The sequence below is a fragment of the Leptonotus elevatus genome, chromosome 16 (assembly GCF_054856555.1).
Source record: "Leptonotus elevatus isolate MCC_2025b chromosome 16, RoL_Lele_1.0, whole genome shotgun sequence".
Classification (NCBI taxonomy): Eukaryota; Metazoa; Chordata; class Actinopteri; order Syngnathiformes; family Syngnathidae; genus Leptonotus; species Leptonotus elevatus.
The window spans coordinates 9,659,655-9,683,363 of NC_141254.1; the positions used below are offsets into that span (position 1 = coordinate 9,659,655).

The 23,709-nt window shown below is 41.9% G+C and overlaps 4 protein-coding genes across 25 annotated transcripts in view; 2 read left to right on the plus strand and 2 right to left on the minus strand.

Moving 5' to 3' along the window:
* The window catches only part of usp28 (ubiquitin specific peptidase 28), a 28,163-nt gene extending 13,720 nt beyond the window's left edge, over positions 1–14,443 (minus strand). For 2 of the 21 annotated variants that reach the window (XM_086098010.1, XM_086098008.1), the window contains exons 1-3: positions 14,331–14,443; positions 13,354–13,475; positions 3,233–11,962 (exon numbers count right to left, since the gene is read on the minus strand). Coding sequence is in view for 2 of the 21 variants with exons in the window: in XM_086098007.1 (XP_085954133.1) it covers positions 1,245–1,289 (45 nt within the window). In the remaining 19 variants the exon portion in view is untranslated. Of the gene's footprint in view, positions 1–1,244; positions 1,440–3,232; positions 11,963–13,353; positions 13,476–14,321 lie in introns of those variants that run through there. The other 19 variants (XM_086098007.1, XM_086098006.1, XM_086098017.1 and 16 more) reach the window with 18 other exon arrangements.
* On the plus strand, positions 2,152–6,966 carry htr3b (5-hydroxytryptamine (serotonin) receptor 3B). Its single transcript, XM_086098030.1, is given in 9 exon segments — positions 2,152–2,281; positions 2,461–2,624; positions 2,729–2,773; positions 2,872–2,981; positions 3,261–3,430; positions 3,860–4,017; positions 5,473–5,745; positions 5,748–5,952; positions 6,367–6,966. Coding segments are annotated over 9 exon segments (1,425 nt in total). The 5' UTR covers positions 2,152–2,247; the 3' UTR covers positions 6,633–6,966.
* On the plus strand, positions 7,782–12,589 carry htr3a (5-hydroxytryptamine (serotonin) receptor 3A). The gene is made up of 9 exons (XM_086098029.1): positions 7,782–7,884; positions 8,261–8,424; positions 8,536–8,580; positions 8,673–8,782; positions 8,863–9,032; positions 9,521–9,681; positions 10,521–10,731; positions 10,797–11,033; positions 11,658–12,589. Exons 1-9 carry the CDS (start codon positions 7,812–7,814, stop codon positions 11,957–11,959), a joined length of 1,473 nt encoding a protein of 490 aa, XP_085954155.1. The 5' UTR covers positions 7,782–7,811; the 3' UTR covers positions 11,960–12,589.
* Positions 14,444–15,238: 795 nt separating the features above from the next.
* The window catches only part of zbtb16a (zinc finger and BTB domain containing 16a), a 125,774-nt gene continuing 117,303 nt past the window's right edge, over positions 15,239–23,709 (minus strand). The window contains exons 7-8 of one of the 2 annotated variants that reach the window (XM_086099094.1): positions 21,541–21,782; positions 15,239–21,443 (exon numbers count right to left, since the gene is read on the minus strand). In XM_086099094.1, the coding sequence (XP_085955220.1) occupies positions 21,553–21,782 (230 nt within the window). In that variant the 3' untranslated portion in view covers positions 15,239–21,443; positions 21,541–21,552. Of the gene's footprint in view, positions 21,783–23,709 lie in introns of both variants that reach the window. The other variant, XM_086099093.1, reaches the window with a different exon arrangement.

Here is a 23,709-nt window from a genome sequence, read left to right on the forward strand (position 1 = left end):
CCAACATCTCCAAAAAGCTTACAGCAACATTAAATGGCAAACTATTCTAAATAATTCCAACTTTCCTTTCCCCCAGAGGTAATTTGCCTGCTTGCCTGATACATTCAGGTCCCATGTGAATCATGATGATGTCTCATGTGATGGTCACTTAAGGCGGTGACGCACATGGGCACGACAAATGCCCAAATGCCAACCTGTCATTGTCATATGAGACCGAGACGGTGACTGGGTCAGAAGCACAATGAGAATGAAGTCATTGTCCTCAGTGGCAGTTGACGCTTCAATAAAGTTGGGAAAAATTATTCTCAGTCTATGTTTATCAGGGGCGACACGTTAAAGGAATCCTTGTTCACATACTGACATTAATTTTGCATATAAAGGAGTATAAACAGTCAGGCGTGTTTTCACCTTGTGGACACATGAAGCATTTAAATACAAACTAGAGCCTGCTAAGTGAGACGTGCTATATAAAGCCTGTCGCTACAACAGCAGGTGGATGCGTCTCATACACCCACACAAACACACAGAAAGCCAAGAGCAGGGGGACATGACTTATATGGAGTCCGGGGTATATCTGAGACCCCCTTGGTTAGCCTCTATTTTAAGCTGCTGACATGGATAGGACAGACTTCTGTTTATCATTCTGCTCGGCATGCCACCAGACTCCATCACAAAGCCACTGTGACTCTCCTCCCTCTCACGCGCGCACACACACACGCACACACACACTGTGTGTGACAAACAAATAATTCACTTTTGGTAACACAAAGGCACTGTTTTACAACGTTATACTGTTAGGAACTTCACTCAGACTTTTAGAAAAGATGGATTTCAATGCAAAATGATTTACTTTGTTAGATTCACTATATACATAATTCTCATAACACTTACTTATGGACACAGCACTATAAAAGTGCAAATGTGACAAAACAATAAAATAGTTGTAAGATGCAGTTTAACACTAATTAAAAATTTGACTTAAATGGCACATTTTTCAAGACGGAAGTGTGACAAACAGCCCCCCCCCCCCAACCGGCATATTTTGACTCTGTGTATTATGGAAAAAGGTCAACTTTAGCCACGTCTTATTTTGATTTTATTTTTTAGAGTTTTGTGCGATGGCCACAACACAAGACAGGGGGTAGGTTAGTAGTGGAGGTGTTAGGTAGTTGATCGGGCTTTCATGCTAACATGTCACTTGAGTTATTAATGCCACCCGCTGTAGTCCATTCTTTTTCGCTCACCGAGTTAGCTGAGTTTTCTCCATTTTCGCTTTCTTCGCCTTTCATTGCAAAGTCGAAAGCAAATTTCTTCCCGTTCTCCAGTGTCAGGCCCGAGAGGCGAGTCACTACCACTCCATCTGTCACACGCAGAGAGCACACAGCCACGAGCGAGTCGCGCGTGCTCGACTGGTCAGTGGTCGCTGTCCCGTCCGAAGTGCGCGCTCCCTACTGGCGTCGAAGCATAGGTGCGCGCGCAGCCGCGACGTGATTGACAAGGGTGAGTGTTGTGTTGAGGGGCAGGGCACCACTTGCAGATGATTTCTTGTGCCCCTGGATGAGTTCAACTTTTCCCATCAGTTGTCCAGTATGTGATGATTATGTGTATAAAAAAACGGAAACCGGAGAAAATCGTAATATTATATCGTAATGTAACAAGATTAAAGACGTAATGTTGCTAGACTAATTCGTAATGTTAGTAAAATAAATTCGTAGAACCCCAAGAACAAAGTTGTAAATTTGTAAGATTAGTTTCAAACACATTCAATTTGCCACTAAATCACACAAAATGTAGAATATTAATATTCTTACCTATTGCATTCGTCACAGTTTTTATACCATAAAATACAACACAATTTGACTGTTATAAATTATTTCAAAGTTTATGTCATGCATTGTTATCTAACACGTACTGTATTCTGTTGTTTTAATGAAATCAAATCAACACAAAAATATTTTCATAAAAACTAAGACAAACACTTATTAATTTCACATTTGTAATCATTTGTGATGATGGAAACTCTGAGGGACATCTTCTCTCATGTGTTTCATGGACGATATGGACGGTATCAGCTTACTCGGGTAAATGAAGATCAATATCGGAGAAAGTAAAAAAATATATTTCCACGCCAGCCTAGTCTGTGTTCTGGCTCTTCACTCTGTACCACCCGGGGTTCTATTTGATGCGACAGAGGATACTTTGGTATTAAAAAAAGACTGAAATCTTAAGAAGAAGAATTACATCTCGATGTCTGTCATTTGGTTGCTGCTGCTGCTGTCAGGTAAGATGCTTTTCTATTGATCAAAATATCAAAACTTTAAAAGAAGCTAGTGCAATATTTGAAAAACATGTGCAAGCCAGACAGATATCTTAAACAGAAATATTCAAGCATAATCATATTTGAATGTACTAGTTTGGTACATGTTTAAAATCCATCAGTGTATCTCTTTGATCACACAGTGAACATGTCTGAAAGCGTTCCAGAGAAACCGAAAAGATCAGCGTTGAATCAGCTGACAAGAACGTTGCTAAGGAAATATGACTGTGGAGTTCGCCCTGTTCACAACTGGACCAGTGCGACCACCGTCTTTGTAGACTTCATCTTACAGTCGGTTCTTGATGTGGTAAATACTCTATAAGTCTTTTGTAAACATAAAAAAACTTTTGGGTTATGACTCCTGACTGAGGCTTTTGTATTTCCTTTAAAACATTTCTGGTTTTGTTTCAGGATTCCAAAACGCAGAGTATCACGACAAGTATTTGGTACAGACAGGTAAAGTCTTTCCAGCATGCTAAGGAATTTTAGTGGCATATTTACAGTATTATACATAAATGACAGTGTTTTACTAAATTGTCATCATGGGTGTTCAGATCTGGACTGATGAGTTTCTGGTTTGGGACCCGGACGAATTTGATGGCATCAACGAGATTTCACTGTCATCTGACGCCATCTGGATACCGGATATTATCGTCAATGAACTGTAGGTCTACATCAGTAACTATGACCATACAGTATTATTACAATAGAAATAAAGATGCATTGTAGCACTACAGTAAACGACAGTGAAGATCCTTAAGGGAGCAAGTTATTATACAATGTTAGTATACAGTGTTATAATTTTGTCTTGCTACTTCTACAGTATGACAAACATTTGACCACGAGGCCTGCCCAACCGGGTGCACACTTACATAACCAACCGGATCAAATTTTGGACCAGTATCAGGCTCTCACCTTACTTCTTTTGCGGTTTATCCTCCAGCGTGGACGAGGGTAGGTCGCCGCCAATTCCGTACGTCTACGTCAACTCGTCGGGCTGCGTGAAGAACTACCGGCCCATGCAGGTGGTCCTGGCCTGCAGCCTGGAGATGTATGCCTTCCCCTTCGACAAGCAGAACTGCAGTCTCACATTCCGCAGCTGGCTCCACTCAGGTGGGCTCTCTAGCTGTGAAGTCCAAAAGTGGTGTGGACTAGAAAGAAAAAAGGCTTAAAAAAAGGCACTCGGTTGAGGCAAGTGTGACCAGACTGTGTGCGGATTATCAAGGATAATCATTGATAGTGTAAAAAGGGTAAAAAAAAAAAAGATCATGCCAAATCTCAACGTTATTATTTATTACATATGACAATTGGAAATTTGCGCACAGATTCTGACATGGAAGTTGACACGTATGATTTGCTTTTGCGGGCCACATGCATGTGGCCGGCCGGATCTGGCCCCCGGGCCTTGAGTTTGACACCTGTGAAATCACATGTAATATAAAGAAAACAAAGCAACCAGCATGTGTATCATTTTCCAGTGTTTGATCAATGGCCTCCTCCCCTCTGTTTCATCTTCACTGTTCATTGCCTCCTCTTCTTCAGTGAAGGAAATCGACTTGGCCCTGTGGCGGAGCGCAGAGGCCATTGCTAACGATCAGAAGGAGTTCATGAATGACGGCGAGTGGGAGGTGCTGTCCATACCGTCACGCTACTGGCGCCTGCAGCAGGACCACGCTGACTACGCCCACGTCTGCTTCCATGTGCGTCAACTTGCGACCATGTATCTGTTAGAATGCTTATTCGGAATCACACTGAGTAACTGAAATGTTGCCAATGAAAACGATACAATTGTGTGCTATTCAATCAAAGAAAAACATTGACATTAGTGCTGTCCAACCACATCAATACATGATGCTGGCATAGTTGATGACGTAGTATTAGGCCTACATTTCACGGACAGATCAGCTCTATCTACCTTGTCAAAGCAAGTTACTTCTTCTGCCTAATGTTGACCGTCAAACAAATGAGGACTTAGGACTTTAAACATGCACTTTTGAGTCAATATATCCCTACAAGTTACAACAATGTACTTTTTCCTTTGCAGAGAGTGCACATAGAGCAACTGTTAAGTGTAAAGCGATTGGCCGTGACCTTCATGGATTGGTCTAGCGAGCTAATGCCAAATGATGAGGCTTAGGCTGTTTGTGGGTGGCAAGAAGAAGGGAGGCTCTGATAGACAGGGAAAAGGCGAGTGACCATAATGAGACTGTCTCAGTGGGCTGACTGATCAATGGACGTCTTGTTAGCGGCGAGGCAAATGGCCCCATAGCCCTTTTGCAGGTGGAGCGAGTGCTGGGATGGCTACTATTCATGCAGCTCAAAAGAGCCCAGGGCTGTTTGATGAAAGACAACTTCATGGATCACTGAGTATTTTACGGATCAGTTTTTAAACCAAGTCATTCGTCTTGAAACAGTATCATCTGCAAATTATTGTAGTGCTGCATGACCTTTACCCAAAACACATTTAACGTGACACTGCTTCGATGGATGATATTACATATTAGCTCTAAATGGATCTTTCATTAAATGCACCAGCCAAATCAAATCTGAGCCAATAAATCTGCTTTTACGATTTTTTTGTAACAGCACTGCGAAAAAAATATTTAAATGTCTTGTTGAAATAACTGAATTGTTAGAATTGAGGGTTAACCTTACAGTCTTAATAATCCAAATGTTGCTGCCTGATTTTCGTGGAGGCAGCATGAGTTCAAAGTGAATGTGAGAGTGAATGGTCTTTTTCTCTCTGCCCTGTGACTGACTGACGACCGGTCCAGGGTTTAGTCGGCCTATTGTTGCCTGAAGTCAATTGGAATCGTCTCCAGTTCGCCCCGTGACCCTGAACATGATAAACTGTACAGACAATAAGTGATATTCAAAATCTGAACCCCAGAAAACAGCCCAATGACATTTGGCTTGAATACCAGTAATTTAAAATTTATAATCACTATCTTTCTTCTTCTTCATTTCTGCTTCTATTCCCGCTTTGACTTAAAACCAAAAGTGTTTTTTTTTCTCTCTTTATAGGGCTGCTACAGCCAAGTAGTCAGAAATGTCACTTAGCCTTGAACAAATAACACTTCCTGGTGTAACCTCCAGTGCCCAAATTTGAGCGGTCAACGTGTTCCTAGCTGAGTCCTCCTGACTTTGTGGTGCAGGTGTTGATCCGAAGACGCCCCCTGCTGTACGTGGTGGGCCTCCTTATCCCCAGCATCTTCCTCATGCTAGTGGACGTGATGAGCTTCTACCTGCCTGTGAGCAGCGGCACCCGCATCGGCTTCAAAATCAGCACGCTGCTGGGCTACACGCTCTTCAGAGTCAGCCTGAGAGATGAGCTGCCCGCCACCGCTGTCACCACCCCACTCATAGGCAGGAAGGAAAAAGATGACGTTGTGTTCTATAGGCCGTTCTCGACAGTCATTCCTTTAACTTTGTGTTAAAAGGTGTGTTCTTCGCCGTGTGCATGGCGCTGCTCATGCTCAGCCTGACCAAGTCCATCCTGGTGGTGAAGCTGCTCCACCACAGCGAAAAGGAGGTACGGGAAATGTCCGTGTCGGCCTGCCTGCTGGACAAGTATGGCCTAGCTGAGAGCACCGTGACCTCCACCAGAACCCTCGACCAGCTCAACCATTCTGAAGGTGAAGTTCAGGGAAAATATTTTCAGGTTTAATTTTGTGGCTCGTTTCAACAGGAACGGTGCTTACGGGGACCAAGGCAAGGTCTGAGGAAAAACTACAGTAGAGAAAAGAGGGTTTGGGTGAGGTCTGCCAGAACTAAAGAGTGGTCGCCACATTTTTGATGGCCTTGAAGGAAGTGAGGACTCAAGCATGGTTTCCACTACTGAAGTAGTGCAGTCTGTGGTGAGGGCATGAGCCACATGATAATTCAAGATGAGGGTGGCGATAGAAAGTGGAAGTTTTGGTACTTTGGGGCAACATTGGCCAGGGTTAGTCAAGTCTGGGCGAAAAGAAGGATTAAGTTGAGTTTTACAAGGCTGATTTGCGTCCATGTCTCAAAAAGATGCTGTTCACCTTTTTTGATCTTGTTCCTAGATTTGGAGTTTGAGGCCTCCCTGGAAGAGGACCTGGAATCGCTGACCAACATCCAGGAAAATCCATCCAGCCTGGAGTGGCTCCTAAGGGAGCTGGTCTCCATCCGTCTGGCCTTTTCCCAGGGAGACACAGAGTCTTGGGCGCAGGCTGATTGGCTGGCACTCTGCTCAAAGCTCGACCGCTTCCTCTTCCGCCTCTACCTGATTGTTCTGGCCGTGTATGCCGGGACACTGCTGCTGTTCTGGGCCAGCTGGAGCTTCGCCTGACGACGCATCGGGTGCCTTGCTTATTCCGTGATGCTCTTCTTGTTTACCATTTTCGTGAGATTCTTTATGCTACAAAATTTTCAGGCCAAAAACTGTGTTGGAACGCTAGTACGAGAATAGAAGTCAAAAGCACCGATTTTGTAAAGCTCGTCTTCTTTGTGTTGTTTGGAGATCCCAGGAGATTTGGATACGTATTACAAGAAGTGAAAAGAACAGAATATCTGTAACAATTTTCTTCACTTTGTTCTCCAAGTAAGTTTGTCAAACCTGCTTATAACCTGCCTGAGTGTTGGACTACTTGTGTTTCTAAATAAAACATTACTGTCATTGTCAATTTGTGTTTCCTTGTGCTCTTTGGTGTAATGCGACTATATAGCACCGAGACGAGAGAGACATCGCAGGAGTAAATCCGTTATAATGATTTCCCAACAGTGGAAATGTACTTAGTGGTACTGCATAATGAGACGATACTCAGGGGAGAGAACGCAGCGCCGCTCCGATCGTGCTCATACTTTCATCCCACCACCACAAAACAGATCAATAAAACCTATTCGGAGTCGGCGATGGCTGCGTCTCAACTCCCCAGTGGCTTCCTAATAGTCTGGATGAGAATATCAGAAGTGCACCATAGAAAGCTACCAGTGGAAAGGTCTATATTAATGCAATTTTCACACTATCGGCAAACCGGATCAGGTTACATGACGATTATGTAACAGATCTGAAGACTGTGTGAGCTCATAGATTTGAAATTAGCCCTTAGAATTGTGACTGACTGGTGACCTGGCACCCAAGACAAAATCAGCAGTAAAGTAAACTGAAGGGTGGCACAAATGTTTCCAGATAGAAAATCCTTGTGAGTAGCACACTTATTACGAATATACATTTTTTTGTGATGGTCGTTTTGCGACACTGCACATTTATGATTTCCTCAGAATTTTGGATTCAGTAACACACAACTGAGAAAGCCACTGCTCGCTTTAAGCTTGCACTCGTCTGATTCATATGTTACTCAATTAACTGTCTTGACACACAATCTGGTCACACAGCTTGGGTTTAGCTCATCGTGTGAGAGATCCGTGTAGGTGTGGCCTCTTACAGTGGATGGCTTCACCCTAGCAAGCCGGGCGACGCTAACAAGATTTTCATTACGGGACGAGAAGTCGCAGGTGAACTATCACAATGAGACCAACATCAGCCTGGACTACTCTGGTTCTCTTCTGTGCTATTCAAGGGACATCAAGAGCTTGCACAGGTACAGATTATTATTTTTTTAATTCTCTTATGTTTGAAAAGCTGTGCTAAATTACTATCCCTGTGAAGTCTTCATTTATGACATTTGATATTCTACCAGTCTTATTTGGCAGGTTGAAGTACAACTAAACATGGAGAAAAGAAAAACACAGATGAAGTCTGAGAGTTGTTGCACAGTGTGGAAGAGACAAACATTTTTAAATATTTACATTGGTATTGGTTAGTGACTTAATACAGTATATGCAATACATTTTATACAATACAAATGACATTAAACATAAGCAACACAAAGTCGCAATGATTTTAATAACTGTCTACTGTAGTCTTACGGAAGGACAGTTCTTATTATAATAAGACGATTGTTTAAAACATTTCAGTGAAGAAACTGGGCAGCAGCACAGGCCGATTCGCCAATGCCACATTGGTGCGCCTCTCTGAGTTTTTGAGTGCAGGCTACAAGAAAGGGGTCCGACCCGTGAAAGACTGGCGGACGTCAACCCTGGTGGCCATCGACTTGATGGTTTACTCCATCCTCAACGTGGTGAGGATGTTCGCTATTGTCTCAAAATGCTTTTTAATAGGAACAGATATTCAAACTAGTAAATTGAATATAAGATCACCGTTAAAGGAATTTTCTTCTATGATTCATCAGGATGAAAAGAACCAGGTCTTGACAACGTATGTGTGGTACAGACAGGTAAACAGACAACATGCAAACTTGCTCCCAGTGCTGCTATTAAATGTTCTGTAGTGGTTCCATTAAGCTTCTCCCATTCTTGAACCTCCAAGTCATGGACAGATGAATTCCTCGTCTGGAATCCCGAAGACTTTGACGAGGTCAAGCAAGTCTCTCTCCCGACTGCCAACGTGTGGGTGCCGGATATCCTCATCAATGAGTTGTAAGGTCGATTCTCTTTGTCGATTCTCCCGCACTTTCCAGCAATATCGTCGTCATTTGTGGCATCTGCCGTCAAAACAGTGTCGACGTGGGGAAGTCTCCAGATATACCGTATGTGTACGTGACCCATGACGGGCTGGTGCGCAACTACAAACCGATCCAGGTGGTCACCGCCTGCACGCTCAACATCTACAACTTCCCGTTTGATGTCCAGAAATGCAGCTTGACCTTCCAGAGCTGGCTTCATACAAGTACGGACGCTCACGTCAATTGTGTGTAGTAGCTGCTCAAACCTCTCCCAACAAGTCCTAACACACAATTACTCCCAGACACTCGAGGGGAATTAGTTACCCATTTGGTAGCTAGGGTGATAATTAATTATTTATTTATTTTTTTGCTTCTTCAGCCTTTTGTTCATTTTTGAGAGGATTCTACTACAATTCCAATTAAAGGCAACTTGGCTCCTTGGTTGGCAAAAATCTTGGATGACTGTAAATTTGAACTAAAACTGTCAAAGCTTCATACTAGGCGTGTACTGATACAGCACGAGCACTCTCCACGAGTTCCAATTGACAAGCCAAATTGAAAACTCCCAGGCTTCTCGCTATTCCCGAGTCGGAGCTTTATGTTCTGCCTGCCCCTGCTGGGTTGTGTGCTCAGAAAGCCGACGCCTCACTGAAGGGGCGAGACGTTGCCATGACGGTCTCACGCTGCTCCTGACATTGTGTTCGATCGGCAGTTGATGACATCAACATCACGTTGATGCGCAGCCCTGAGGAGCTAAGGGAGGACAAGAGCGTCTTCATGAACCAAGGAGAGTGGGAGCTGCTGCACATCCTGTCCAACTACAAAATCTTCAGCGTGGACAACGACGATTACTACGCCGAGATGAAGTTTCATGTGAGTTGATCAAATTCAACCCGAGATATGTACGAAACACTAGCTGGCTCGTCCATGCTGTGAGCCAATTGGGAGTAAATGTAACCACAAGGCGGCCATCTTGCTATAGGGCTGCTTTCTTACTCATAACATTACAGTCAAAGGGTGGTGTAGGTGTAGAATGCTCAACACTCAAAAATTCTTAGCCGATTTCCATTTTTGTTGACAAGAGATGGCATAAACAACTATGCTGCAAAAACAAAAATCAGTGATTTAAAAATCCAGCCTGAATCATAGCCATCTTAATAAGGTCTATAATCCAATCCAATCAGTTTTTAAATCTGTCAAGAATTCAGCGAGTTCAGAGTATGTAAGTGAGTAAATCATCCAACTTACTGCAGACTACAGCACAACGAACCAAGGCAGTCCCTTATCCTAAGATGGCCGACCAGCGGTTACACTGCCGACTCCGCCTTGAAAAAACATCCGGTGTGTTACTAAAAACTTGTATTTCCTTTTGTCCAGGCTTGGAAGACTGAACAACGCAGGGGGGAACTTTCAAATAATTTGACTTCATTAAACACGTTAAACCATCAAGAAAACATTGTCTCTGTATTTAAGTTAATTAGAACTAGTGCGGCATCACAGCCTTCTGCTCAAGCTGATAAGTTTAGGGTGGAAGTGGAGAAACCGTTATCCGTTATCAAGACACATTTTGTTACTAAAATGAAACCGTTTGTTTGAATCTCCAGAAACACTGTGTAGAAAACTAATGTTTTTAGATATTGTTGCAGTCAGGCGTATACATCACAAAAAGAACGTAGCTGCTCATTTAAATAAAGTCAAAATAATGTCAACAGGTGGTGATCCGTCGGCGGCCGTTATTCTACACGGTCAACCTGTTGCTGCCCAGCATCTTCCTGATGGTGATGGACATCGTGGGCTTCTATCTACCCCCTGACAGCGGCGAGAGAGTTTCTTTCAAGATAACCTTGCTGCTGGGATACTCTGTCTTCCTCATCATCGTATCCGACACTCTGCCCGCCACCGCCATTGGAACACCACTAATAGGTGAGTGACGACTACCCGTGTGTCCAGGTCTGTTTCACTGACTTCATTTGGTCTCTGTGCCGTAGGCGTGTATTTTGTAGTCTGCATGGCCCTCCTGGTGATCAGCCTGACGGAAACGGTGTTGATCGTGCGTCTGGTACACAAGCAGGAACTGCAGCCCCCCGTGCCCCACTGGCTGAGGTATCTGATTCTGGAGAGAGCTCCGGCCCTCTTCTGCATCCACAGGAAGCACCGGCTGTGCTCCAGACTGTCCTCGCAGGGCTCAGATATGGACGACTACAAGGACAACAACTATGGGACTGGTGAGCTTCTGGCGTCAAAAAAAATCCTGGTTTGGTAACGTACCTTAGATTTAAGGCTACGGTTCGGTTTGCATTCAGTAATTAGCTCATCCATCCATTTTATACACTGCTTAGCCTCTCATCAGTAAGTTGCAGGGGACAGAGATAGACAACCATTCACTCTCAGTTCACACTCCCGAAGTTGATGCTAGCTTCCCTCCCTTCGCTTTTAGCATTAGCGCTAAGCTAGCGATGTTTTAAAAACAAAGCATGTTTTGTATTATACAGTGGATGTAATTTTTATTGTTGTGTGTTTAGTTTTACAGTTAACTCCAACTGGGGTGTCATTAAAAAGCTCCAAGGACACTTAGGAACAACAGAATAACCTACGCTACACACTTGCTAGTTGCTAATGCTACAAATGCAAAATGGTACATTCAGGTAACTTTCACAGCGCCGGAAAACTTCGGTTTTCTTCGATTATAACATTTGAAGGGGAAAATAATTGGCGATTTGGCCCAATTATCCGATTGTTTTGGCAAATGTTTGAAGGGCAATTATTGGCCGATTCATTGGTCGGGCCCTACTAGCGATGATCTCCGCTAGTCACAGCGACTGAGCTGCATCTATCTTTATCCTCATTAGTCCAGTGTCCGCTCCATCACACCTGTGAGATTGGCCGGCAGCACGAGAGGGAGGCCACCCTGCTGGGACGAGGCTTGCCGCCTTCCAGGGACCCATCGCCACCCGTCGTGAGCAACATCCTGCAGGAGGTGATGGCGATACGCAACTTCCTTGAGAAACGGGACCGCGGCAACGAGGTGGCCAAGGAGTGGCTACAAGTGGGCTACGTTCTGGACGTGCTGCTCTTCAGGGTCTACCTGGTGGCCGTGGTGGCCTACAGCATCACGCTGGGCACGCTGTGGTCTGTGTGGCAGGTGGCCTGAGGCCTGACATGGGAAGGTTAAGGTCGCTCCGTGGAAAGTTGGAAATGACACGGCAGTCTGTTCAAGTTTGGGGACACTTGCAAAAGGTGGCAAGTCCATGTCGGCACAGCCAGTTCGCTAGACCAAATATGGAGCTAAAACGTAAGACCACTTCAGATTTGGCGAGTTTCATGAGGTGCGATGCTTTTGTCTAGCTTTGGGATGCCCACAGACATAAGGCCTCGCTGTTTCATGTACTTATTAATATGATTTGCTTATAAGGTATAAACAGCAAAAGTAACAACAATTAACTGAAATGTTTGATTATCCAACAGTGTCAGACAAAAAAAAAAAAGCATCACATTATTTACGTCATGTCATTAGGGTCAGCGCCAATATGTGAAATGATACAAAGACTGTATAGCATCACTTCACAATTATTTAACTGGTGATTAATTTATGTATGTACAAATTGTAAAAGCAAAATTTACCAGAGTAGTGTAAAAAACTTAATGTCTATAATGATGTGATTTTACAGTGTGTGTATTTGTCCACTTGTCACTCATTTATAAAATCTCAATGTTCAATAACTTCCCCCACACAATTTTAAGTATAAACTGGCACATTATAAATCCCTATGTGACTAATTCAATGCTCTAGCCATGTGAAGACTTTACAAGGAGCTTTATCACGCCACCCTGCTGAAAATTTTGTAGTTCTCCCACCCAGCCACAAAGCGGCGCTGTGGACTAATTACATTGAAGCTCGGATGGCTGGCTCGCTGATCGTTGTATTCAATTAGGAGTGTTGACAACGATTTTGTTCAAATGACTTTAAATGAATGTAATTGATTTGAGTGTGTAGAATGTGTCTTTACACAATTGAAAACATGACATGTGTCATTTCCACATGAAAATGCCTACAAAGTAAACCTAAGCGACATTGCTCCTCACAATTTTTTTTAAAAACAACAGACTCAGAAATAAACTTCAATGTGGAATATTGATTACATATACACATACTTTGAGTTACGAGCTGGGTTGTAGAATAAATTGAATTATTAAGTCAAGGTACCGCTGTACTTTTATAGTTATTATGAGGCTGAGCACTAGTTCACAACCCCCACCCCCCACCCCTTTACACTTTGGGCTGTGCTGGTGCAAGCAGAAGTGACTCTAGTTACAAGGCTCAGGCTCCGCCTTCTGGTTGTAATAACAAATGCCAGACTTACCAATGACCCAGCAATTGATGATGGGCTACTTTGCGTGACAAGAAAATTTGACAAAAACCATGTCACGTATATGTTATTAGGCCACATAGGAACTGTTTTGAATGATGAAAAGAAAACACCTGCTTTTAAAACATTGCTTATTTCAGGAGAAAGGTTGGTATTATAAACAAAATGGTACATTTACCAGTGAAGTCACTCTAAGAATGTGGGTCAAAGGTCCAGCTGACAAAAGGCTGGTGATGGCTGACCTCAAGACGTTGAATGACGCAGACTCCAGTGCCCCTTCGGTCCTTCCTTCCTCATCAGCTACAATAGCATCAAAGTATGAGTGGTGAACACCTTTTAAGCAACTCTTCCCTCACTTCCTGTCAAAACCACATCAAACGAACAAAACGCGACATGCCAAGCAAATGACAGGCGGACAGCTTTGATTTTAAGGCAGCCAGCGGGTGAACAGCTATCACTTTTTAATACTGACAACCTGTCAAAACTTTCATCCTTGACAAATGATGTATGGAACAGCAGTTTGACAGCTCACTTTATAATGCTAAATTGTTGAATCATTTATATAATCATTTATTAGGGATTGAAATGCAAGTTTAAAAAGGGCTATTTTTTTCCAAGATTACCTAATTTGCTGGGGGAAACACTTGCTGTAAGTGTAAAACAAATCAAACCCAAAAAGTTTCCAAGCTGGTTGGGTATAAGCAGATAAACTAAAGCATAATCCAGTAGGGGAAACTAGCTTTTGAAAATTGACATTTACAGTGTGGAGTGAAAATAAGACAAAAAGGTATAATTTATTTTAATTAATTAATTAATTAATTAATTAAAGGTCTATGTCGATACATTGTAATATACTTCTACATTTTCATAAAGGTACAGATTATTTTACCTGAATTAAAATATCCCAAAATGCCACATTAGGCCACACTATAATTTTTGTTCCAAATAATGCCAAGAATAAATGCTAAAATGGGTCTGCTGGATCACCGCAGCAATTATTGAGCAGCCTACAGTGGTATAAAAATAACGTCCTAGCTAGATGCTAACTAGCTAAGCAGTACGAGACTACGAGCAAACGTCAGCTAGTATAGTTGCCCAGGAACAAAGAAGACGTAAGAATGACAATAATAAAGTAGTATAACTTACATTACTGACCTGTCAAGCGGCTTCCATTGTAGAGAAAATGTTATAAATCAACAGAACGAAGTGGGTAGTTTTCCTTTCCATTTTTCTCCCGCAGGTGACGCCATTTTCCTGTTCGTCGCTTCTACACCACAGGCGCGCTTGTTGTAGTCTGCGCATGCGCGTACATAAATGTAGAAAAACTTAATTTAATATGATTTTTTTTTTTAATCTTCTGACCTGTATTTTGGTTAGTATAAAACATTAAAAAAAGATTAGCTGTCAGCTTCTAACTTACAATTGATTAGTTAATCCAATTGAGATGTTAGGTAAAGTACTGCTAACATAAATATTACAGTACCCTCCCCCCCAAAGCCTCGTGTACTGCCATCATGATTAACTTTAATATACAGTAGTGAATAATGCCTACATGTTCAAAATAAAGGTTTTACTGTATAATATTCGATAAACACAATTATTGCTTCAATAAAATGTATTGCTTCTCAAAGTTAAATTGAAATGTTAGCTAAATGAAACGAGTTTTAAAGATTAAATTAAAATGTATCTGACAAACATTAAAGACAAAGGAACTGGCGTCAGTTCAATGATTGTTTATTATATACTAGAGCAGTCAGTACCACTAGTGACTTTTACTTTACTCGTTTTAAAAGATTGATTAGTTGTTGACCAGTTCATCTATTTGAGCTCAGATATGTACTTAAAAAAAAGAAAAAACAAGTATTTTTACATTTGCAAATACAATTTCGAGTTTGATCTATTTTATTGTATTTTTGTAAAACTAAAAGTGACTCCTACATATTTATAAAATACATGCGTGTGGAAAAAAGATTGTATTTACTATTGTCATTGTGTAGGAAAGAGTGTGGAGATAATTAAAAATAGTGGTTGTTGTAAAATTAAGGAAATAAAGCCAGCAAGAGTGCTAAGACAACTGACATAAAGTCCATTGTTTATTTCCTGTGTGTACAATTGATTTTTATAATGAAACCCATAAATAAAAAAACAAACAAAATCAATCCACTACAAAAAGACAATATACTGTTAGTAGGATGTGAAATCAAAAACAAAACAAAAACTCCTTTAATATTTTTTCCACGATCAAAAAGGCACAACATTGACAACTTTAGTGACAACATGGAAGGACCTGCAGCATTATTTTTTTTGAATTTCATTTGTTTTTTCCACACTCCATTAGAGAACACTGAAATGTTACAAAGAGACGTGTCTGATTTTACATGGAAATAAACCCCAAAATAACAACATAACTCTGTATTAACAAGCGGTGGCGAGACATATGAAAACATATTGCCACAGCGGGGAGTTGTGAGAAAAAAAAGAAAATATCGCACATTGTCGCTGGAAAAGACAAAGGACCTTTAATTTTTTTTTTTTTGCAAAGCTTTAATGCAAATTTCAATAAGAACAAAAAATACAACAAGAACAGAAATAAAAGAAAAACAATTCAAAAATAATAATAATTGGGCACCTTCTAAGATTAGGCTAAGATTAGGTGCTGAGGTAGACAAAAACTATAACAATTCAAATCATCATCATCATAATAATAATAATAATAGAAGAAAAAAAAGAAACACTATAGTCTTTAGATTTCTTAATAATACAGAGTGACTTCTTGACTGGCACTTGTGCTGCCACCAAAATGGAGGAGGAGAAAAAGAAAGAACATAACCAATAAGAAAACAAGAATTGTTACGCTTGGTCCGAACGGGGCAAAGTTGTTGGTCCTCAGTGCTAAGATAAAAAAATAACTTGGTGCTTTCCTCTTTTGTTTTGTTTTTTTATTAATTTTTTTTCAATTATCTTTTTAACGTACGTGGATACCTCAATGGCACATGGCCGTGAAATGGCCAGAAGAAACACCGCACTGAAAACACACACACACACACACACGTTCAAGTGCCCGCTCCAAGGATGCCATGAGTGCTTCTTTTTAAAAAAAATTATCCACACACCCTGAATGCATCATGCCGAGGAGAAAAGAAGAAAAAAAATCTCTATCAAAAGTACAGTGGTACATCTTGAGATATACCGTGAGTCACTCAAATAATCTTTCCCTATTGAATTGAATAGAATTGCAATTAATCAGTTATAGTCTCATCAAATAGCACTCAAACTAATTTTTGCTTCAATTCAGCGGATATTGTACTGCTCCTTCCATGGCCACCGGGGGCAGTGTAATACAAATGAGGAGACAGTCGCAGTAAGCTGTAGTATTATTAATCTTTTTTTTCCGCAGAGGGTAAAGAATAAAAAACACCTTCGAGTATTGTTACTTTATATGTCAACATGGATTGCCACACCGACCACCCTAGATGCTAGTCACTTTTATGGCGTTTTGCATTGGTTGTTAGCATTGAGCTCACAGACTTGAGGAAAGCAGTTTTTTTTTGTTGTGCTTTTTTTACTATAGACATTGTAAGTCTCTTAAAGTTTTATGTTTGATGGTGAGGGAGGGAGGGAGTTGAGTTCCCTGGCACCATACAGCGCTACTATCTGAAATTTTCACTTGCAAGTTCAAGCAAAAAACAAAAACAAAAAGTCATCTGAATGACGGCTTGTATGTCAAAAAACTCACAAGTAAGGGACACTTGTACCTCAAGGTGCCACTGTATTCAATAATCAAATTAAGGGTATGAAAAAAATTTACCTAAATGTAGCTAATTTTTGGTGAATGTTTAAAAAAAAAAAAAAGTAATGTAATGGAAAAATTAAGAAGCTATTAAATCAATAGCATTAAGAGCCCTCTAATTAATTCTGAATTAAAACAAATAAGATAATTGAGTCATGACATCCCAAGGCAGACCATTTTCTTTTTTTGCAAAAAAAGTTATTTGAAAATACAGAAACGGTACACGTCTTTTTTCCCAACAATTTCCATATTTAGGCACACAAAGAGTACGGAAAAAAACATCGGCGAGGAACACTGAGGGAAGAACTATATCATTGCCAACGTGTCTATAGAGTTATATATTTTTTCCAACATAGAAAGACAAAAAACAACAACAGTGGCATAGAATCAAAGTTTTGTATGTGATTTAGTGCATTTTTCCACCAGTACGCACACACACACACACACCATAGCGACACACTCTATCACGCACACGGAAAAAGTAGAAAACATTCAGACAAGGATGACTGAAGGAGGGGCGGGGTCATGTGACCGACTGACGTTACGGGGAAGTGTTGCATTGTGGGTAACGTTAGGTTTTGCTGTTGTTATTTGCAGGTGGTGGTGTGAGAACAAAATAAAATAAAATAAAATCCCCAAACCGCTCAGCTCACAGTGTTACGGGACGTGCCATCCCTTCTTTCTTTTTTTTTAAACTCTTTTCAAGTACAAAACAAATAAAAATAAGAATAATAATGATAACACGTCCACGGTCAAGTTGGATTGACAGGATGGTGAGTGACAAGTACTCTCTTCTTTTTTTTTTTGTGACATACAAAATAACATTGGCGGTAAGATTTTTAGTCCTTCACCTACAATGCAATTGACATCCAGAAAGCAACACTTATTATTATTATCATCATTATTATTACAATATTTTCACACGATATCAAAGAGGAGCAAGGCAAAAATTACACCCAGAGGAGACAAAAACAAACAAACAGACAAACGTGCCCTGCTCGAACTCTCCACAGAAAAATAAACAGGACTGACACGCAATACAAAAATATCACAATTTGTTGCTGTTTTTTTTCTTTATATCAAATTGCCTCCGTTGGCTCTCATTCAGGATTCCATTTTCTTCTATTTTATTCCTCAATGATTACTAAACGTCCAATTGTCCATCGCACGCTGCAAAAAAACAAAAAACAAAAGACCTCCAGCACCTTTTGATCCACCGTTCACATTACAAAACTACAAGTCTATTCACATATGTTCAAGTGTCTCCGTTCTTTGTCGAACCCACCAAGCAACAGTGCTTTCCTAGTATCTTCCTCCTTCCGCTGCGCATCACTTAAGGCTTCAAAATTGCTTCTTTTTTTTTTCTCTTTCATTCCAAAATGTTCTCTTGGACGACGTTCCCGTCCCGTCAAACTCTACCATGGTTATTATTTGACTGATTTCTGCTTCATTTCCTCATATAGTGGCCCTGCGGTAAGAGGCGGTTTTTTTGTGGGGGAAAAAAAAGTAGTGAATACAAATTGGCTAATAGCTACAACGCTAACGTACTAAACGTACGATCTGTGAACTGACTGAGAAAAGGGAAGCAAAAAAACAAAACAAAACATGGAGTCCACATTTTAATTCACCCAAACGATGCCTCGATAGGTGCTGCTGTTTTGGTTAGCAACAGAGTGAGCAAAACTACTGTTTCCCCCTTGATGGGAAAAGGGCATTCATTTATTCGAAGAATGACACACGGCATCATTTGAGACGGTGCCACTATGTGAGGAAATACGGCCAATCAAATTCGAGGAACAAAACAACTCAAAAACACACAAGCGTGAAATGAAGTAGCAATGATGAAAAAAAAGTCATAAAAAATGTGCTTTTGCCAAAACATGAACTTAGAGGTAGCTTTTTGAACAAACAACACAAAAATCAAAAGACCAAACCTGCTGACTCTTTAAACAAGCGCGGTTAATAATAATAATAATACCAAGTTTGGTAACACGCACAAACTAAATCTCATCGCTGCCGCGGCACTTTTGAAACGTAAACGCACACACAAACACACACACTGCTTCATCACGCTGTGCAACGCATCTTTGCGACTGGCGACGCTAACGAAGCGTGGGGAGAACAAAAAGATGAGGTCACAAAATGAGGTCATTCAAGTATGAAGTGAAAAGGAGGAGATGAAACCACAGAGAAGTCCATTTAGCCGTCGCCCTATTGGTCCTGCCCCTCTGTCAATCACTCCAGCAGGCCAATCGGTGATTCCCGCTTCCTCTTCCTTGGATAACAGTGATGTTCGTTCATTGCCGGGCGTTTGGCGTGTTCGGAAATTTGGAAAAAAAATCCGAAATCCCGCAGCCTTGGCGTGCAAGTCTTTTCACATTCACGTGTTGAGAGAGCACCGCGCGGCCGGCGCCGCGCCGGGCCGGCGGCGTCCCCCCATTTCCGACATTCACTCCTTCGAGAGCAGCCATTTTTCTTTCCCGAGTCCGTCTTTTTGTGGTTAGTGTGAGATTAAGGAGAATATACGCGGCGGTGTATTGCTGTGATTAACGTGAATATAAAGCTCGACTGATATCAAACAGAAACTGTTGTCGTATTTGCGGTGATATATTGATTGATGATGATGATGATGCAGAGCGGAACATAATACAAGTCGGCCTTTTGAAACCTGGAACCAGGAAGACCAATGAGAGGACGCCGACAAAATAAAAGCAGCACTGTAGCCCCGCCCCCTAAACCCTCCCCTTCCCGCCCAACCCACCATTCAGGTTCATCTACTGCATATTCCGACCGGCTCGGCTGACGATTCTCAGGGGCTATCGGGAAATACCGCCAAAAAATAAAATAAAAAATGCAGATCTGGACTCGTTCACATTAAAGTATTTGGTTCTGCTTGGGCAGCGTGACATTTTGTTCACAGGACCAACTTTGGTGGAGGGGTCAAGGAGTCGTCCAATTTCGGTGAAGACCTAAGAAATGTTATGCTGAGGACAAATTTTCTCACAGGAATGAGAAATGTGAATCATTTGTACGTTTTGAGGCGAGTGCCTCCACAGTAAAGAAGTCTGGTGATGCTCTGATGCTTCAGTGGAAGGAAGAACTGAATATATTTCGGTCCAGTTCTTGACATTTTTGTTTTCTTTGAGCGCTTTTCTGAAGTTCCATTCATTTTCGTGACTAACCAAAATCCAGGAATCATTCAGCCTTGGAGGGGGGGGGGGGGGGGGCACCGCTCGACTGTATGCTAATCTGGTTAGCTAGCTTTTAGTTGTTTTTATTTTGTTAGCAGGACAATGCTAAAACTAGTGATTTTCACAAAACTTTGTGAAAAGGTATAAAGAAATAAATTTTCGGTGTGGGTCTGGTTAACGAAATTTCACTTCTCGGTAAATCCAGACATTGGCAGCGGTCTGCGCTCTCCACACCAACTAAGTCTCATAATTGTTCAACATTGATTTTTTTTGTATTTTTTGGGGGTTATCAGGATCAGAAGAACAATACTACAAACTACAATAATATTCAAAACATTTGGGCCAAGGAAGAACAAAATAAATGTGGGTGCTGCTCAGTTAAGGGGTGCTGATCCAGAAATTTTGTTTCAAAATTTGCATCAATTTCCCAGTGGAAAATCAAAATCTGGGAAATATTTGTCAAGGCAGAAGCCTGCAGTCGACTAAGTGCCATTAAAGCTAACTCCACCGAGGGGGTTTCATTAGCAGGATTATGAAGAACGTTACTTATTTAACTGATTTCTACAAATCTCTAAGTGGATTAATCAAAGAATCGCCCTAAAAAAATATTTCAATAAAGCTGTACAATTTGATCTGATTTGAAATTGTTTGGGCTTTTTTTAATATATTTTTTTACTGCTCCTTTCTTGTTAGCGTGATTACACAAAAACTATTTAACATATAACCTGAAAAGTTGGTGGAAGCGTGGGGCATGGGCCAAGAAGCTATTTCCTTTTCTAAATTGCGAGATTGGGAACTCTTGGGATCTCTCCGATTCTTAAGGAAAAACCAAGTACACAATTTGGTACTGATCCTAATGGGAGACTGGCTGGCCTTGGCAGAGGTCCTACACTCACTCATATTTAGTTGCAACAGCAACTACCGGAAACACAAAGTGTTTAGTCTTCTTTTCCAACTTAAACCACATTCACATAGTTTCCACGTGATCTGAATTTGTTTGGAGAAAACAAAATAATTGACAAAAAAAACATCTCTAGTGTCACGGGCTTAGAGATTGAATTTTCAGATTTTGTTAGGGTCTGATAGCCCTTGAGAATCTGTCAACGCTGTAGCAGCAACACTTTCCCTGCAGCTCGTGTTTGCATCACGAGGCGACCTGAAATGAAAAAAAAAATCAAAAAAATAATAAAAAACTCAGTCACACGTGTGCGGGAATGACCCGGTGATTCCGAACTAACTGCGGAGAGACTTTGCGTCTCTGCCAGTCTTTCCAGGAGGACCTTTCTTCTGTCACAAGAAAAGGAGAGAACGCATGACGCTCTCGTCAGCCTTTCGTCGCTCCCATTAACGCCTTAACGAGATACCCTCCCCTCGCCCCCAATACCTCCCCGTGTCGTCAGACGTAGCAGAGATACAGGTAGGTCTTCTCGATGCGCCAATCCGGAGGGATGTCTTCGGGCTTGTGGCCCTTCATGTGCTTCTGCATGGCCGACAGGCTGGGGCAGTACTCCAGGCAGATGGTGCATTGGTAGGGCGAGGCGCCGTTGTGGGTGCGCAGGTGCTTGATCATGGCCGAGTAGTCCCTGGACCGTTGGTGGCACAGCTTGCACTCGAATGGCTTCTCACCTGAGGGGTTGCAAGCCAAAAGTCACGGAGGAGCAAGAGGAATTCATTTGCAGGCTGACAGCAATGGAGGAGAACACTGACTACTGAGTTCTTGGACCTCTACAGCGAAAAAGGAGACTGAGGAGTACGATGTGGCAGCACAAACGCATCTGTCTGAACATTAATTATGATGGAGTGTGAGCATCTCTGCTATGTACTTTACAGGGCTAGGAGAAAAACATTATCAGTGAGGAGACTGAGGGACGCTAGAAATTGGGCCACTGCAGCAAAGTGGAGACTGTGGAACATAATACCAAAACACAGAACATCACAAACACATCACTTGGAAGACTAACAAAGAACAGAGCACAGTATTGGTCTGGTTTTGTTTGTTTTTCAGGGTTGGGAGACATTTTATCCAAGAGGAGATTGAGGGCAGTGAGAAACCAGAGACTGTGGTGCAAAAATGCTGCAGCACAAATGCATCAGCAAGAAGGCTGAACAATGTTGCAGAACGATGGCCTACCATAACTTACCTCTCAATAAAGATATTTTACCTGAGGGGAGAATGTGGGCAAAGTGGAGACTATGGAGTAGAACACTGTCGCACAAACACATCCGTTGCAAGGCTAACACTACTGTATTTACTTTGCGTGGTAGGGACAGAAATTTTAGCCGAGAAGAGACAGAAGGAAAAAAATAAAAAATTTAATAAAATATGGGACGCCACACTAAGTAAATAAATAAAATACTGCAGCACAAACACATCCACACATCCATTGTGTCCTGTATTTAACTTTTAGGCTAAGGAGACAATTAAAATCTAAGATGAGACTAAAGGAAGCAAGAAATGTGTCCACTGCAGCCACGTAGAGACTCTGGAGTAGAATAGTGCAACACAAGTATGTGTTCAGCATTGTTAAACACAATCGCAATTTGTGCCTCCAGACACTTTTGTCCGTGTAGTATGTGCTAACAGTGCTAACTAAAACAATGTTATTATGCTAACTGCGCTAACGCTGATGTCGAGGGGCCGATCCAATTTAAGACATGTAAATGGCGACCTTTTGCCGGTGGCATTTGAGGGGGGTGCGGTCGCAAACGATCGTCAGGTCGCCCCCGCCGCCGTCTCCCAGACGACGCCCGCTCGACAGCCCCTGCTTGACCTTGACCGCGGCGAGGAAGCCAATAAGCGGAAATAGACGTCGGCTGATATCGATAACCGCACTGTAAACAAGGTGGCCTCACATAAGCGGCTAATAATGAATTGCAAATGCCCCCTCCTCCGAGCACCCCTTCCCTTGGCGGTATTGATCCGGCATCGGCATGTGCGGTGCGGAGTGGGGGGCGGGGTGGGGGCGAGGTGGTCCTCGCCGCTTGTCGATGATTCATCAAGCGGCTGCCTTTTATGTGAGGTGGCCTTTGACGGTGAGCTTGTCGCTTGCTCTCGTTATCAGGCGTTGAAGCCCCCCTCCCTCACAAAAAGGAGTTGGATGTGTGTGTGGAGGAGGGAGCCAATTATTGGACAGGCTACCTTGATAGTGTGGCTTAACAGCTGCCTTATTGATAGGGAGATGGGAGCGTGTGCTGTGTGTGTGAATTAGAGGAAGGGCTCTCAAACTGGGGTTGGTAGGCTGCCGCTTGGGGGTCGATCTGCAAGATAATTTGCAATAAATTTTCGATTATCGTGCCCGCGGCCCAAAAAAAAAAGGCCCAATAGCGGCAGCTAAATTTTCAGAAAAAAAATAATTTGGGATTTTTTTTTTACTAGAACATAAGCAATAATAATAATAATAATAATAATAACAATCGCATGAAGGCTAACCTAATAGCACAGTTGGCTATGCCATTTTTGAAAGTTTTTGCAAAAGATTGAAAAAAAATCTACATTCTTTTTTTTCTAGAAAAGGGAAAAAAAAATCGCATAAAGGCTAACCTAATAGCGTAG